Source organism: Salvelinus namaycush, chromosome 40, assembly GCF_016432855.1.
Source record: "Salvelinus namaycush isolate Seneca chromosome 40, SaNama_1.0, whole genome shotgun sequence".
Taxonomy (NCBI): Eukaryota; Metazoa; Chordata; class Actinopteri; order Salmoniformes; family Salmonidae; genus Salvelinus; species Salvelinus namaycush.
This window is the reverse complement of record NC_052346.1, coordinates 11071717-11087942: the sequence shown is the minus strand read 5'-3', so window position 1 is coordinate 11087942 and position 16226 is coordinate 11071717. Positions and strand designations below refer to the sequence as shown.

The 16226-nt window shown below is 44.3% G+C and overlaps 1 protein-coding gene across 1 annotated transcript in view; it reads left to right on the top strand.

Annotated features, from left to right (window-relative positions):
* The first annotated feature begins 2277 nt into the window (after positions 1 to 2277).
* LOC120033440 (rho GTPase-activating protein 6-like) overlaps positions 2278 to 16226 on the top strand; it is a 94362-nt gene continuing 80413 nt past the window's right edge. Inside the window, exon 1 of the mRNA XM_038979799.1 lies at positions 2278 to 3037. Within this exon, the coding sequence (XP_038835727.1) occupies positions 2519 to 3037 (519 nt within the window). The 5' untranslated portion in view covers positions 2278 to 2518. The remainder of the gene's footprint in view (positions 3038 to 16226) is intronic.

The window sequence follows — 16226 nt, the reverse complement described above, 5'->3', positions numbered from 1 at the left end:
TAGGCTACCTGTTTATTGCCTTATGTCTGGACCAAGAGACAGACTTCTCCAATTATAATGAATTAGAGCAGAACAGTTTCTTTGTTAAAAATCTTTACTCTTCCTATAACAGCCAATTGGACTGATATTATCTATAAACACATTTTTATAAAAGTATTTTAGAATCATATTTGGTTTCTAGTGGCTGATGCCCACTAAGTATATTAGAAACCATTCTACTTAGTCCCAACCCAGCACCCCTCTCATCCTAATTTAACCCATGCAGGCTGTTTTAGTCCCATTACTCTATTAATAAAATATGTGGTTTTAATAGTTTGTAGCTCAAATCATTCAGACACTACAGACGTTTTTGTAAAAAGACCCGGCCCCCGACCCATCACAAACACCAAACACCGCTCTAGCTCAGCCCCTGTTAATCACACAGACTAATGGTTGGTATCTACACATCCAGAATAAATAGACGGATCCAATGTTACAACTATGTTTAAAAGGGGCTAGAAGTCCAAAACGTGCCTGGGTTACTGTGGGACTCATTGGGTTAACATGGGGGAGCTGACATGCACATGCATGTGTGATGATGATTTCTACCTCTGGTACACACCAACCATATAGTCATATGTCTGGTTTCAGTGCTGGGGCCCCTTTTACAACCCCTGCAGCCGTGAGGTAGAGCAGCAATAGATTGCTTCTTTCTGACTCCTTCTCACCAATCTCTATCCCTCTTATCTACACTACTGCGTTTTTACCATTTTTTATTTTATTTAACCATTATTTAACTAGGCAAGTCAGTTAAGAACAAATTTTATTGACAATGGTGGCCTACCCCGGCCAAACCCTAACCCGGACGACGCTGGGCAAATTGTGCGCCACCTTATGGGACTCCCAATCACGGCCGGTTGTGATACAGCCTTCAATCGAACCAGGGTCTGTAGTGACGCCTCTAGCGCTGAGATGCAGTGCCTTAGACCGCTGCGCCACTCGGGACCCCAAAATGATGAGAAGGGATGGATAATTGCCTTGCTTGTGTGTGTATGTGTGTGTGTGTACATGCGTGCAGGCCTGCCTTTCTGCGTACGTGCATGCGTATGTTCATTCATGTATATGCATGCATGCGTGTGTACCTGCGTGTATGTGTGTGTGAAGGTATGGGGAAAATGGTGCCTCATGGGAGACTGGAGGAGGGGGTTGCCCTGATAAAGCTGCTTATGAAGCTGCACTGCATGACACTGATAACAGCTCAGTCAGATTTGACCAGCCTAAAAACAGACAGGGGGAACGGATGAGATAAAGAGAGAGAGAGTGATTCACAAAGAATTTGAAAACGCTGGGGCTCCTCCCTTTTGCACTTTAACCTATTTGCACACCACTACAGCACTGTATATAGAGATAATGTGACATTTGAAATGTTTTTTTTCCTTTGGAACTTCTGTGAGTGTAATGTTTACTGTTAATTTGTATTGTTTATTTCACTCTTGTTTATTATCTATTTCACTTGCTTTGGCAATGTTAACATATGTTTCCCATGCCATTAAAGCCCTTGAATTGAATTGAGAGAGAGTGAAAGCTGAGAGAATTATAGAAAGAGGAAGCCATGCCCCTATAACCCTGAGCTTCTCAAAAGACACATACGAAATGTCCATTTACAATGTTAACACTAGTAGAGTTGAGTTGGAAGGAAGAGCCAAGTCTGAGCTCCTTCTGGCCAAACGTGCTGCATAGCAGCTAACCCATATATAGCAACATTGTGCCTGACAGTCTTTCTCACAACTTCTGAGAAACTTGTCGTGCGAAAATGTAGAGAGCAAGATAATCAGACCATGATTTTTATTTTGAGGGTAAGACACAAGCGCCATGTGCCCCAATGTAATGTAAAAATGTGAATTATAGTAGGATAGACTAGACTATAGGATTAATCCTCATTTATGGATTATGGCTTTAGGTCGATGATTAATCTTTATGCCATGTCCTCACTCGGCCATCTTTAGTTGTGCTTTATTAAAACAAAGTGAAAGTTAGGCTATGCAGCTATACATCACATAGGCCCAACATATGTAGGCTATACAATTAATTTATGATACAAACTTGAAAGATGCAGGTAAAGACCTGGGAAAGACACTTGTATGCACTGGTTTTGCTCATTGGAGCAACACGAGTGCGCAGTCTTAACAGCCCCAGGAGCGCATTGGACGGATTAGAGGAGCGGCGGCGAGGGTAATCAGCTGCGAAACTTCTCTCATCCTGCCGTCCGCTCTGACTACAGTTTGGGAATGAGCTGAGCTGCATGCATAATAACACGGCACTGAGAATTGGATTCATTTGCGCGCTCTCTATCTCTCGCTTTATCTGAACCAAGGCATTCTAACGATGACAGCATAAAAACACGTGGACCAAGGGTTCACTGTAGGAGTATATTGATGGGACCTATCTCGTGGTTTGGTTCTTTATGGCGCTTAAACTAAACTTCTGAGAAAAGGGTTTTAAAAAAACGCTGCTGCGTTTGTGCAGAGGGGAGATAGAGATGTCATCTGGTCAAGGACTACTGAACGTCTTCTCCTGCTCCACTCCAGCCTCCAAAGCCATCTCCAAAAGGAAGTTGCGACAAACTCGGAGCCTGGACCCTGATATTATAAGGACATGTGGCACAGAGACAGATGGAACCCATGGGGACCGCTTGGGGTTACCGGGTTTGCGCGTTGAGGAGGCAGGTGCGTTTTCATACTCGCCAAGCTCCCCTGAGCACCCGGTTGCGTTGAAATCAAATCCCCGGTCCAGAAATCTTAGGGTGAAACAACCCCTTTCGTCTTTATCTGGTCCCTCCACAACCTTGGACCTCTCCCCGACATCAAACTTTCCCTTTAATTATGACGTGACTGTGAGGGGCACAAAGCGGAATACCGCGTGGGATTTACCGTTTCTGGTGAGGAGCCCCAGCGTCACTCCAACTGGGAGCACGAACACATTATTCTCACCGCGGAGATGGCTTCAGAAGAAGCAGCAACAGTCCAGTTCTCATGCCTATATTGTTTGGAAGTCTGAGGTAAATATGACGATGCGTGCACTCCACGCAATAAAAAAAAAGCCTTCATGATATTCAAGAGGAATGACATATTGACAACATACTTTTGTCTTTGAGGATTTACAGTGCCCTCAGAAAGTATTTACACCCCTTGACTTAACCGCATTTAGTTGTGTTACAGCCTGAATTTAACGTTGATTAAATTTAGATTTTGTGTCACTGACCTACACACAATACCGCGAATTAGGTTTTTAGAAAAGTTTACAAATTAAAAAAATGAAAAGCTGAAATGTCTTTAGTCAATAAGTATTCAATACCTTTGTTAAGGCAAGGTACAGACACATGCATACGCACACATTGTGATATTGTTGTATAGTGGTATTGAGCATGTTGTGTTGTGGATATGTGGTGGTGTAGGGATGTTATATAATTTACTGTTTTATCTTTAGCTCATTCAGTACAAACATAGGTCACTGTTTTATATTTTGTTTTATATAAAATGTGGGTGCTTTGGTGTGTAGTGGGGGGATCCCTAATAAATACAAAATACAAATACATAATAAAAATATTCCAAAACATGTATCCTGATTGCAATAAGGCACTAAAATAAAGCTGCAATACAATATGTATGTTTGGGGCAAAGAGTACCTGTCAGAGATTGGGTGCAGAGATGTAGCGGAGTCAGGCGCAGGACACAGGTTTGAGCAACACAACTGAGTTTACTCACAAAAATTCAAGCAATATTCCAAATAGGAAAATACATACAAACTAACACCTACAACAACCACTAAGACACCAACAATCACAGACAGAACAGAAATGTATGCCAGAGGGTTAAATAAGGAACATGATATGGGAATTGAAACCAGGTGTGTGTAATACAGACAAAACAAAACGAAAATGAAACATGGATCGGTGGTGACTAGAAAGCCGGTGACGTTGACCGCTGAACACCACCCGAACAAGGAGAGGGGCCGACTTCGGCGGAAGTCGTGACAGTACCCCCCCCTTGACGCGCGGCTCCAGCAGCGCGCCGACACCGGCCTCGGGGAAGACCCGGAGGGCGAGGTGCAGGGCGATCCGGGTGGAGACGGTGAAACTCCTGTAGCAATGAAGGATCTAGGATGTCCTCCACCGGTACCCAGCATCTCTCCTCCAGACCGTACCCCTCCTACTCCACGAGGTACTGAAGGCCCCTCGCCCGATGCCTTGAGTCCATGATGGCTCGTACGGTATACGCCGGGACCCCCTCGATGTCCAGAGGGGGCGGAGGAACCTCCCGCACCTCAGACTGCTGGAGCGGACCAGCCACCACCGGCCTGAGGAGAGACACATGGGACGAGGGGTTAATACGATAATCAGGGGGGAGTTGTAACCTATAACAAACCTCGTTCAGTCTCCTCAGGACTTTAAATGGCCCCACAAACCGCGGACCCAGCTTCCGGCAGGGCAGGTGAAGGGGCAGGTTTCGGGTCGAGAGCCAGACCCGATCCCCCGGTGCATACACCGGGGCCTCACTGCGGTGGCGGTCGGCACTCTCCTTTTTCCTCCTGACGGCCCGTTGTAGCCGCACATGGGCAGCGTTCCATGTCTCCTCCGAGTGCCGAAACCATTCATCCACCGCAGGAGCCTCGATCTGGCTCTGATGCCATGGTGCCAGGACCGGCTGATAACCCAGCACACACTGAAACGGTGATAGGTTGGTAGAGGAGTGTCGGAGGGAGTTTTGGGCCATCTCCGCCCAGGGGATGTAAACCGCCCACTCCCCCGGCCGGTCCTGGCAATAGGACCGCAGAAACCTACCCACATCCTGGTTGACTCTTTCCACCTGCCCGTTACTCTCGGGGTGGAAACCTGAGGTAAGGCTGACCGAGACACCCTCCAGACTCTAGACGTGAATTGGGGACCCCGATCAGAAACTATATCCTCAGGCACCCCGTAGTGCCAGAATACGTGGGTGAACAGGGCCTCCGCAGTTTGTAGAGCCGTAGGGAGACTGGGCAAAGGAAGGAGATGGCAGGACTTAGAAAACCGATCCACAACGACCAGGATCGTGGTGTTACCCCGCGACGGGGGAAGATCAGTCACGAAATCCACCGATATGTGTGACCACGGTCGTTGTGGAACGGGAAGGGGTTGTAATTTCCCTCTGGGCAGATGTCTAGGTGCCTTGCACTGTGCGCACACCGAACAGGAGGAAACATAAACCCTCACGTCCTTAGCTAAAGTGGGCCATCAGTACTTCCCAGCAAGGCAGCGCACCGTCCGACCGATGCCAGGATGACCAGAGGAGGGTGACGTGTGAGCCCAACAGATCAAACGATCCTCGACATCAAACGGAACAGTACAGCGGTACAGACGTCCAGCTGGACACTCAGGGGGAATGGGCTCTGCACGTGACGCTCGCTCGATGTCCGCGTCCACCTCCCATACCACCGGTGCCACAAGGCGAGAAGCTGGAATTATGGGAGTGGTATCCGTGGACCGCTCCTCTGTATCATACAGCCGGGACAGTGCGTCTGCCTTAACGTTCTGGGAACCTGGTTTGTAGGATAGGGTGAAAACAAAGCGGGTGAAAAACATGGCCCACCTTGCCAGGCGAGGGTTCATTCTCCTCGCCGCCCGGATGTACTCCAGATTGCGGTGGTCAGTCCAAATGAGGAAAGGGTGTTAAGCCCCCTCAAGCCAATGCCTCCACGCGTTCAGAGCCTTGACAACATCCAACAGCTCCCGTTCCCCCACATCATAGTTTCGCTCCGCCGGGCTGAGCTTCTTCGAAAAGAAAGCACAGGGGCGGAGCTTCGGTGGCGTACCCGAGCGCTGAGACAGCACAGCTCCTATCCCAGGCTCGGACGCGTCCACCTCTACTATGAATGCCAAGGAGGGATCAGGATGAGCCAGTATGGGAGCCGAGGTAAACAGAGCCTTCAGGTGACCAAAAGCCCTGTCCGCCCCAGCTGACCACTGCAGTCGCACCGGTCCCCCCTTCAGCAAGGAGGTAATGGGAGCCGCTACCTGACCAAAACCCCGGATAAACCTCCGGTAGTAGTTGGCAAACCCTAAGAACCGCTGCACCTCCTTTACCGTGGTTAGAGTCGGCCAATTACGCACGGCTGAAATGCGGTCATTTTCAATCTCCACCCCTGACGCGGAAAAGCGGTACCCTAGGAAGGAGACGGACTGTTGGAAGAACATACATTTCTCCGCCTTGACGTATAGGTTCATGTTCCAACAGTCGACCAAGCACCCTGCGCACAAGGGACACATGCTCGGCGCGAGTAGTGGAGTATATTAGAATGTCATCTATATACACCACTACACCCTGTCTGTGCAGGTCCCTGAAAATCTCATCCACAAAGGATTGGAAGACTGATGGAGCATTCATTAACCCATACGGCATGACGAGGTACTCATAGTGCCCGGAAGTGGTACTAAATGCCGTCTTCCAACAACAATTTCGGCAGATAATTTTAGAAAGAAAGGGTCCAGATTGTCTAGCCCGGCTGATTTGTAGGGGTCCAGATTTTGCAGCTCTTTCAGAACATCAGCTGACTGGATTTGGGTGAAGGAGAAGTGGGGGAGTCTTGGGCAAGTTGTTGTGGGGGGTGCAATGCTGTTGACCGGGGTAGGGGTAGCCAGGTGGAAAGCATGGCCAGCCGTAGAAAAATGCTTATTGAAATTCTCAATTATAGTGGATTTATCGGTGGTGACAGTGTTTCCTGTCCTCAGTGCAGTGGGCAGCTGGGACGAGGTGTTCTTATTCTCCATGGACTTTACAGTGTCCCAGAACTTTTTTGAGTTTGTGTTGCAGGAAGCAAATTTCTGCTTGAAAAAGCTAGCCTTGGCTTTTCTAACTGCCTGTGTATATTGGTTTCTAGCTTCCCTGAAAAGTTGCATATCACGGGGGCTGTTCGCTGTTAATGCAGAACGCCATAGGATGTTTTTGTGTTGGTTAAGGGCAGTCCGGTCTGGAGAGAACCAAGAGCTATATCTGTTCCTGGTTCTAAATTTCTTGAATGGGGCATGCTTATTTAAGATGGTGAGGTAGGCATTTAAAAAAAATAACCAGGCATCCTCTACTGACGGGATGAGATCAATATCCTTCCAGGATACCCCGGCCAGGTCGATTAGAAAGGCCTGCTCGCTGAAGTGTTTCAGGGAGCGTTTGACAGTGATGAGTGGAGGTCGTTTGACCGCTGACCCATTACGGATGCAGGCAATGAGGCAGTGATCGCTGAGATCTTGGTTGAGAGGTGAGAGCAGAGGTGTATTTGGAGGGCAAGTTGGTTCGGATGATATCTATGAGGGTGCCCGTGTTTACGGCTTTGGGGTGGTACCTGGTAGGTTCATTGATCATTTGTGTGAGATTGATGGCATCAAGCTTAGATTGTAGGATGGCTGGGGTGTTAAGCATGTTCCAGTTTAAGTCGCCTAGCAGCACGAGCTCTGAAGATAGATGGGGGGCAATCAGTTCACATATGGTGTCCAGAGCACAGCTGGGGGCAGAGGGTGGTCTATAGCAGGCTGCAACGGTGAGAGACTTGTTTTTAGAGAGGTGGATTTTTAAAAGTAGAAGTTCAAATTGCTTGGGTACAGACCTGGATAGTAGGACAGAACTCTGCAGGCTATCTTTGCAGTAGATTGCAACACCGCCTCCTTTGGCCGTTCTATCTTGTCTGAAAATGTTGTAGTTAGGAATGGAGATTTCAGAATTTTTGGTGGTCTTTCTAAGCCAGGATTCAGACACGGCTAGAACATCCGGGTTGGCAGAGTGTGCTAAAGCAGTGAATAAAACAAACTTAGGGAGGAGGCTTCTAATGTTAACATGCATGAAACCAAGGCTATTACGGTTACAGAAGTCATCAAAAGAGAGCGCCTGGGGAATAGGAGTGGAGCTAGGCACTGCAGGGCCTGGATTCACCTCTACATCACCAGAGGAACAGAGCAGGATAAGGGTACGGCTAAAAGCTATGAGAATTGGTCGTCTAGGACGACTGGAACAGAGAGTAAAAGGAGCAGGTTTCTGGGTGCGATAAAATAGCTTCAAGGTATAATGTACAGACAATGGTATGGTAGGATGTGAATACAGTGGAGGTAAACCTAGGCATTGAGTGATGATGAGAGAGATATTGTCTCTAGAAACATCATTGAAACCAGGTGATTTCATCGCATGTGTAGGTGGTGGAACTGAAAGGTTGGATAAGGTATAATGAGCAGGGGTAGAGCTTGAAGAATTAAAAAAATAATAAATGTGCAAATATTGTGCAATCCAGGTGTGCAAAGCTCTTAGACTTACCCAGAAAAGCTCACAGCTGTAATTGCTGCCAAAGGTGATTCTATCATGTAAAGACTCAGGGTTGTGAATAATTATGTAAATTAGATATTTCTGTATTTCATTTTCAAAAAATGTGCAAAAATGTCTAAAGACATCTTTTCACTTTGTCATGATGGGCTATTGTGTTTAGATGTGTAAAAAAAGGAGAAGATTTAATCCGTTTTGAATTCAGGCTGTACCACAACAAAATGTGTAACAACTTAAGGAGTATGAAGACTTTCTGAAGGCACTGTATAACGTTGCGGAGTAGGCCTCTTGTTTATATTTCCATTTCTTGTCTTTTGATAATTAGAGATTATTTGTTTAATATTTTCATAGTTAATAGGAGAGAGTGCCTGCAATATTAGGCCTTCCAAATGAAGCGTGCATGTAACAGTGTCTGCAGAGTGTCTGCAGCAGTCAGAACCATAATGAAATCCTTACAAAAACATACTTGGGACTTATTTTTTTTTTATGCAGCTTTATTGGCTGCATATTTGGCAGCTGTCCACATGCTCCAGTCTAGTTGAAAGGTGTAATGATGTTTTTTTCCCCCCCATCTCTTGTGGACTCCCTTGCTATCTGGGATCCTTAGGACGCTCATACCTGAAGTTTACATTTGAAATGGTTAAGGTAAGGGCTAAAGTTAGTGTTAGGTAAGGGAGGCTGCTTTAGGGAGGACGGCTCATAATAATGGCTGGAAAGGAGTTAATGGAATGGCATCAAACACATGGAAACCATGTGTTTGATGTATTTGATACCATTCCACCGATTCCGCTCCAGCCATTACAATGAGCCCGCCCTCCCCAATTAAGGTTCCACCAACCTCCTGTGGTTATGGTTAAGGTTAGGGTAAAGCAGGGCTCTCCAACCCTCTTCCCCTCCAACCCTAATATAGCGCACCTGATTCTAATAATTAGCTGGTTGATAAGCTGAATCAAGTTAGTTACAACTGGTGTTGGAGCGAAAACCTACAGGACGATAGCTCTCCAGGAACAGGGTTGGAGAGCCCTAGGGTAAATGGAGGGGTCAAGGTTAGGGTTAGGGTTGGGACGTCCCAAGGATCCCGTGTAGCGCTAACCCTGGAATTACGCTCATGTAGCGATGCTTTGGCAGCACGTGACAACGCGTTTTGATGGCACTGAGTTGGTTCTCACCAGTGTGAACTGAACTGTCACTGGGTCAAAAGACAGACACATGAAAAAAATTTGCTGTCTCACGATTTGCGGACCCTTCCCCATTATGTTGTTGTTCCCCAAACAGGGCAATGAATGTGACATAGACCTATGATTCAGGAAACTCAGTCAGTGTGAATGGTGGGAATTTCCTACAAGCCTGACTGTGATTGAATATAATATAATATAATTGAATTAAATGTGTATTTAAATCCATTAAACAGAGGCAACAGAAATTATTTCCTTTTTTTTGCTGACAGTTAAACTATGGTGACTTTGATGCTCTAGGATGCAGGAGTAGAGGCAGTATCTTTCCTGTGACTGGTATTATCCCTTCGAGCTACACTACCCTAAGTGCACACCTGCCCGTCGAACATCTTATTCCAAGTCATGGGCATTAATATGGAGTTGGTCCCCGCTTTGCTACTATAACAGTATCTACTCTTCTGGGAAGGCTTTCCACTAGATGTTGGAACATTGCTGCGGGTACTTGCTTCTATTCAGCCATAAGAGCATTAGTGAGGTCGGCCACTGATGTTGGGTGATTAGGCCTGGCTCGCAGTCGGCATTCCAATTAATCCAAAAGGTGTTCGATGGAGTTGAGGTCAGGGCTCTTTACAGGCCAGTCAAGTTCTTCCACACCAATCTCGACAAATTATTTCTGTATGGATTTCGCTTTGTGCACAGGGAATTTTCATGCTGGATCAGGAAAAGGCCTTCCCCAAACTGTTGCCACAATGTTGGAAGCACAGAATCGTCTACAATGTCATTGTATGCTGTAGGTTTAATATTTCCCTTCGCTGGAACTAAGGGGCCTTGCCCGAACCATGAAAAACAACCCCAGACCTTTATTCTTCCTCCAACAAATTTTACAGTTGGCACAATGCAATCGGCAGGTGTCGTTCTTCTGGCATCCGCCAAACCCAGATTTGTCCGTTGGACTGCCCAATGGTGAAGCGTGATTCATCACTCCAGAGAACGCGTTTCCATTGCTCCAGAGTTCAATGGCGGCGATCTTTACACCACTCAAGCCAATGCTTGGCATTCCACATGGTGATCTTAGGCTTGTGTGTGGCTGCTCGGCCATGAAGCTCCCGACGAACAGTTATTGTGCTGACATGACTTCCAGAGGCAGTTTGGAACTCGGTAGTGAGTGTTTCAACCAAGGACAGACAATCTTTACGCGTTTCAGCACTTGGCGGTCCCGTTCTGTGAGCTTGTGTGGCATACCACTTCGCGTCTGAGCCGTTGTTGCTCCGAGACGTTTCCAATTCATAATAACAGCACTTACCGCTTACAGGCAGCTCTAGCAGGGCAGAAATTAGTTGGAAAGGTGGCATCTTATGACAGTGCCACGTTGTTTAAAATACTCAATTCCAAAACCAACATGTCAGGTTTGCTATGTTTGTCAGGTATATGGCAACAGAAAGGACAGGTAGTTCATCATTACCAGGTTCTAAACTAGTTGACATCAACAGCATATGATGTAACGTATAAAGTATTTTGGGTCTCTGATTCAGTTGGGGTGATGAAAAGTGTGTTTGATCTGCTATCTATTATCTCTAGAAGGCTCCTTTGAAGTCTACAATCAATCGTCTACCTGGGTGTAATTGGGTGTTGCCTCATTGGGTGTGTAATTTCTCAACCAATCAATAAATCAATAAATCAATCAATAAATCAATCAAATGTATTTATCAAACCATTTTTACATCAGCAGATGTCACAAAGTGCTTATATAGAAACCCAGCCTAAAACCCTATGGGCACCTATTGAAAGTACAGGGAACATTAATTGTAAACCGAAACTGGCAAAGGTGGTTTGGGATTCATGGTTTTTGGATCACTCCCAAGTCCTATCATATTATACACTAACAGGGTCGTAACTCTGTTTTTGGATATCCTATCACTGCATACATTATGTATCATTGAGATAAAGCAGGGTTGCTTCTTCTTCTCTACAATATTCAGATACGGTAGTGGTAGCCCACTAGTCTATTCCTACAGATGCTGGGAAGCACAACTAGTGGATACATGCTGTAGTGTATTCAGTTTTTTCCAACATGTTTTTTTCATATCATATTTTGTTTTGTAGCTTGCTTATCTTGTCATAAATTGCCATTTGACAGTCTATCTTTGGATTCCCTTAGTGGGTGTTGGGTGTTTATTAGCGGGTGTTGATTCTGTATTGATTCTGTGTCAGATAGGCCTAATGAAATCACAAGATACCGAATGGAAAATTTCTACCAACTACTCTGCTAAGAGATTCCGAGTAGAGTAATTATTATTTTCCGATGTGATCCACGAACAGGAAGTGAAACCAGTTTGTTGACGTTTGTGAGGAACCAGAAGGTTCAGGACCTATTTTTGGACATCACTTCCATTAATGGTTTAAGAGTGAACGAGTGGAAAGAAGAAAAAGGGGGGAAGATAAGGAGAAAAGCAGTAGCTAGGGTGTCTTAGTTTATCTTATTGAGTAATTCTACTAAAGACACCAGCTTGAAGCTTCAGTCAGGCTAAAACAAGAAAAGGCAATTACTGGACAGTATGCTTACTGTTTATGTTCCGTTGTTGCTAAGTAGGCCTGAGACTCATCCAGGCATATATTACTTAATTTAATGCACATTCTGTACAGTATAGCATATGAAGAGTTTATTTCCAATATGCTTTATCCACCTATTTTTCACATTTGTGTTTTTTCATCAGAAGTTATTGCTAATGGGTGCCTTCACGTGTGTGTCAAATATTACTGTTCTCAAATTTTAAATTCATAGATTTTAGATGTGTGTAAGAAATAGTTTTATTTTTGGCAAAACGCTATATATACATTGTTTAGCTGGAATGGAATGTTGGTATCCTGTATATTTGACTGTGATATGTGGTTGTCTCACCTAGCTATCTTAAGATGAATGCACTTACTGTAAGTCGCTCTGGATAAGAGCATCTGCTAAATGACTAAAATGTAAAATATAAATGTTTTACATGCAAATCTCATATTACTGTATTTAATGATATATCAACAAAAAAATATATATATTTTAAACATTGATGTCAATTTCTTTTGTCTTATTTGCTACATTTAACTGTGTAAAACATATCAAAACTACTTATTTCTCTGAGTGATGCGGACATAAAGCATTTTGAAAATAATATGATTATTTCTCCCTCTGATATGAAACCATGAAGTGATAGATTTTAAGCAAATACTGTACATGACTGTAATTGAACAACTCCATGCCATAGGAAAAAAAACACACCAATCTCTTTTATAATTTCTTAAAACAATAAAAGCTAATTTACCAACATCTCTGAAAAATTGCTATATAGCGTTTTGGAATGAAACTCTTCATATAGTTCTGGTTGGAGCATGTGCATGTCACTGATATGTCCACATCATACTCATTTAGTATAAGTATGTATTAATTTAGTTACTAGACGTTATCTCAAAGAGGTATTCACAAATTGGCACCATGTCACCATTACTTGTGATTTATACTGGCAACCCTTTTAGCTGCAGTTACCTAATGGCTTCTTCCCACTCCTATAAGGTGACAGTAGAATAACATTACAGAGTATTACTGATATACAGTTGAAGTCGGAAGTTTACATACACCTTAGCCAAGTACATTTAAACTCAGTTTTTCACAATTCCTGACATTTAGTCCTAGTAAAAATGCCCTGTCTAAGGTCAGTTAGGATGACCACTTAATTTTAAGAATGTGAAATGTCAGAATAATAGTAGAGAGAATGATTTATTTCAGCTTTTATTTCTTTCATCACATTCCCAGTGGGTCAGAAGTTTACATACACTCAATTAGTATTTGGTAGCATTGCCTTTAAATTGTTTAACTTGGGTCAAATGTTTCAGGTAGCCTTCCACTAGCTTCCCACAATAAGTTGGGTGAATTTTGTCCCATTCCTCCTGACAGAGCTGGTGTAACTGAATCAGGTTTATAGGCCTCCTTGCTCGCACACGCTTTTTCAGTTCTGCCCACAAATTTTCTATAGGATTGAGGTCAGGGCTTTGTGATGGCCACTCCAATACCTTGACTTTGTTGTCCTTAAGCCATTTTGCCAAAACTTTGGAAGTATGCTTGGGGTCATTGTCCATTTGGAAGACCCATTTGCGACCAAGCTTTAACTTCCTGACTGATGTCTTGAGATGTTGCGTCAATATATCCACATCATTTCCCTCCTCATGATGCAGTCTATTTGCACCAGTCCCTCCTGCAGCAAAGCACCCCCACAACATGATGCTGCCACCCCCGTGCTTCACGGTTGGGATGGTGTTCTTCGGCTTGCAAGCCTCCCCCTTTTTCCTCCAAACATAACAATGGTCACTATGGCCAAACAGTTCTATTTTTGTTTCATCAGACCAGAGGACATTTCTCCCAAAAGTACGATCTTTGTCCCCATGTGCAGTTGCAAACCGTAGTCTGGCTTTTTTATGGCGCTTTTGGAGCAGTGGCTTCTTCCTTGCTGAGCGGCCTTTCAGGTTATGTTGATATAGAACTCATTTTACTGTGGATATACAGTTGAAGTCAGAAGTTTACATACACTTAAGTTGGAGTCATTAAAACTAGTTTTTCAACTACTCCACAAATTTCTTGTTAACAAACCATATCTACTTTGTGCATGACACAAGTAATTTTTTCAACAATTGTTTACAGACAGATTATTTAATGTATAATTCACCGTATCACAATTCCAGTGGGTCAGAAGTTTACATACACTAAGTTGACTATGCCTTTAAACAGCTTGGAAAATTCCAGAAAATGATGTCATGGCTTTAGAAGCTTCTGCTAATTGACATAATTTGAGTCAATTGGAGGTGTACCTGTGGATGTCTTTCAAGGCCTACCTTCAAACTCAGTGCCTCTTTGCTTGACATCATGGGAAACTCAAAAGAAATCAGCCAAGACATCAGAAAAAAAATGTAGACCTCCACAAGTCTGGTTCATTCTTGGGAGCAATTTCCAAATGCCTGAAGGTACCATGTTCATCTGTACAAACAATAGCAAGTATAAACACCATGGGACCACGCAGCCGTCATACCGCTCAGGAAGGAGACGCATTCTGTCTCCTAGAGATGAACGTACTTTGGTGCGAAAAGTGCAAATCAATCCCAGATAAACAGCAAAGGACCTTGTGAAGATGCTGGAGGAAACAGGTACAAAAGTATCTATATCCATAGTAAAACGAGTCCTATATCGACATAACCTGAAAGGCCGCTCAGCAAGGAAGAAGCCACTGTTCCAAAACCACCATAAAAAAGCCAGACTACGGTTTGCAACTGCACATGGGGTCAAAGATCGTACTTTTTGGAGAAATGTCCACTGGTCTGGTGAAACAAAAATAGAACTGTTAGGCCATAAGGCCTTGAGGGCAGAAACAAATGTGAATGGTTTATTTAGGCGAGAAATGTGATGGGTTACGTTTAGACATGTAATCCCAAATGTTTAATGTTAGGGTTAGCGGTGAGGTTAAGTTTGTGCAATCACTGTTAGTGTAAGATTGAATAAGGAAAACTACTCTGAGCTACAGGTTGGTTGATGCTCAGTGCCACATTAGTCAGTTTTCACAGTACAATGTATATGTTCTAGTCTAGCTGGCATAGACAGAGACAGACACACGGAGAGACATTCTCAAGTCAAGTGACCTAGAGAAGACCTCCTGTCAAAACAATCAAGACCATGTGTTCAAAGACCATTGATAACTGCCCGTACCTGTTCAAAGACTGCAGACTGCAGGTCTAACTGGATGCATGTGTTCAAAGAAGGTTAGGTAGATATACTCTACTGGACGTGTGCTGAGCGTGTCTCCTCAGTATAGTCATCCTGAGGTCTGTCTTCAGGCTACAGTGCTGTTTAGGCGAGTCCAGTTGATTGATCACACATTGTGATGGATCACACTGGGATCTTTTAGGAAAGGGTTTTGATTTCAACTCGATTTTGCCTAAAAGCTACCCCACCTTACACTCTGCACATACGCACGCACGCACACACACGCACGCACGCCCGCCCGCCCGCCCGCGCACACACACATTTTTTTAAAGAGGGGAGTGACGATCTTGACAGAGACATCTCCGGAATGTTTTTCAGAGTGTGTGTAGTAGCGTCTGGATTGGTTCAACCTGCCATCCCTTTTGCCCACTTCACTTTTTCACGCAGTGCTGAATCGCAGCTCTGTCTTAGCTCGAAAATAAGTCTCAGTAAATGTCATCTGACAATTATTATTCCCTGGCCAGACTTCAATCAAATGATGAAGCTAATTGCAGAAAGAAGACAGTGCGTCTGCACGCCACACCAGCAGAAATAACTGGTTCGCATTTTTTCCCCTCACATACTTCTCCTTAGGGAAATCAACCGTGGATTTGCGTCTGCGAATCTTCTGCCGCTAGAGTTGTAATTTAATTTCACGCAGAATGTAATTTTTTGTGGTAGTTGCTATTGTTGACCGACACCATGCTATCTGGGTCAGATTGTTTTTTAGAGTTGTTGCTTGCATTTTATATCTCTATTATTTATCAGTCAATCACAGAGCATGGTCTTGATTGTTTTGACAGGAGGTCTTCTCTAGGTCACTTGACTTGAGAATGTCTCTCCATGTGTCTCTCTCTGTCTATGCCAGCTAGACTAGAACATGTACATTATACAGTGAAAACTGACTAATGTGGCACTGAGCATCAACCAACCTGTAGCTCAGAGTAGTTTTCCTTATTCAAC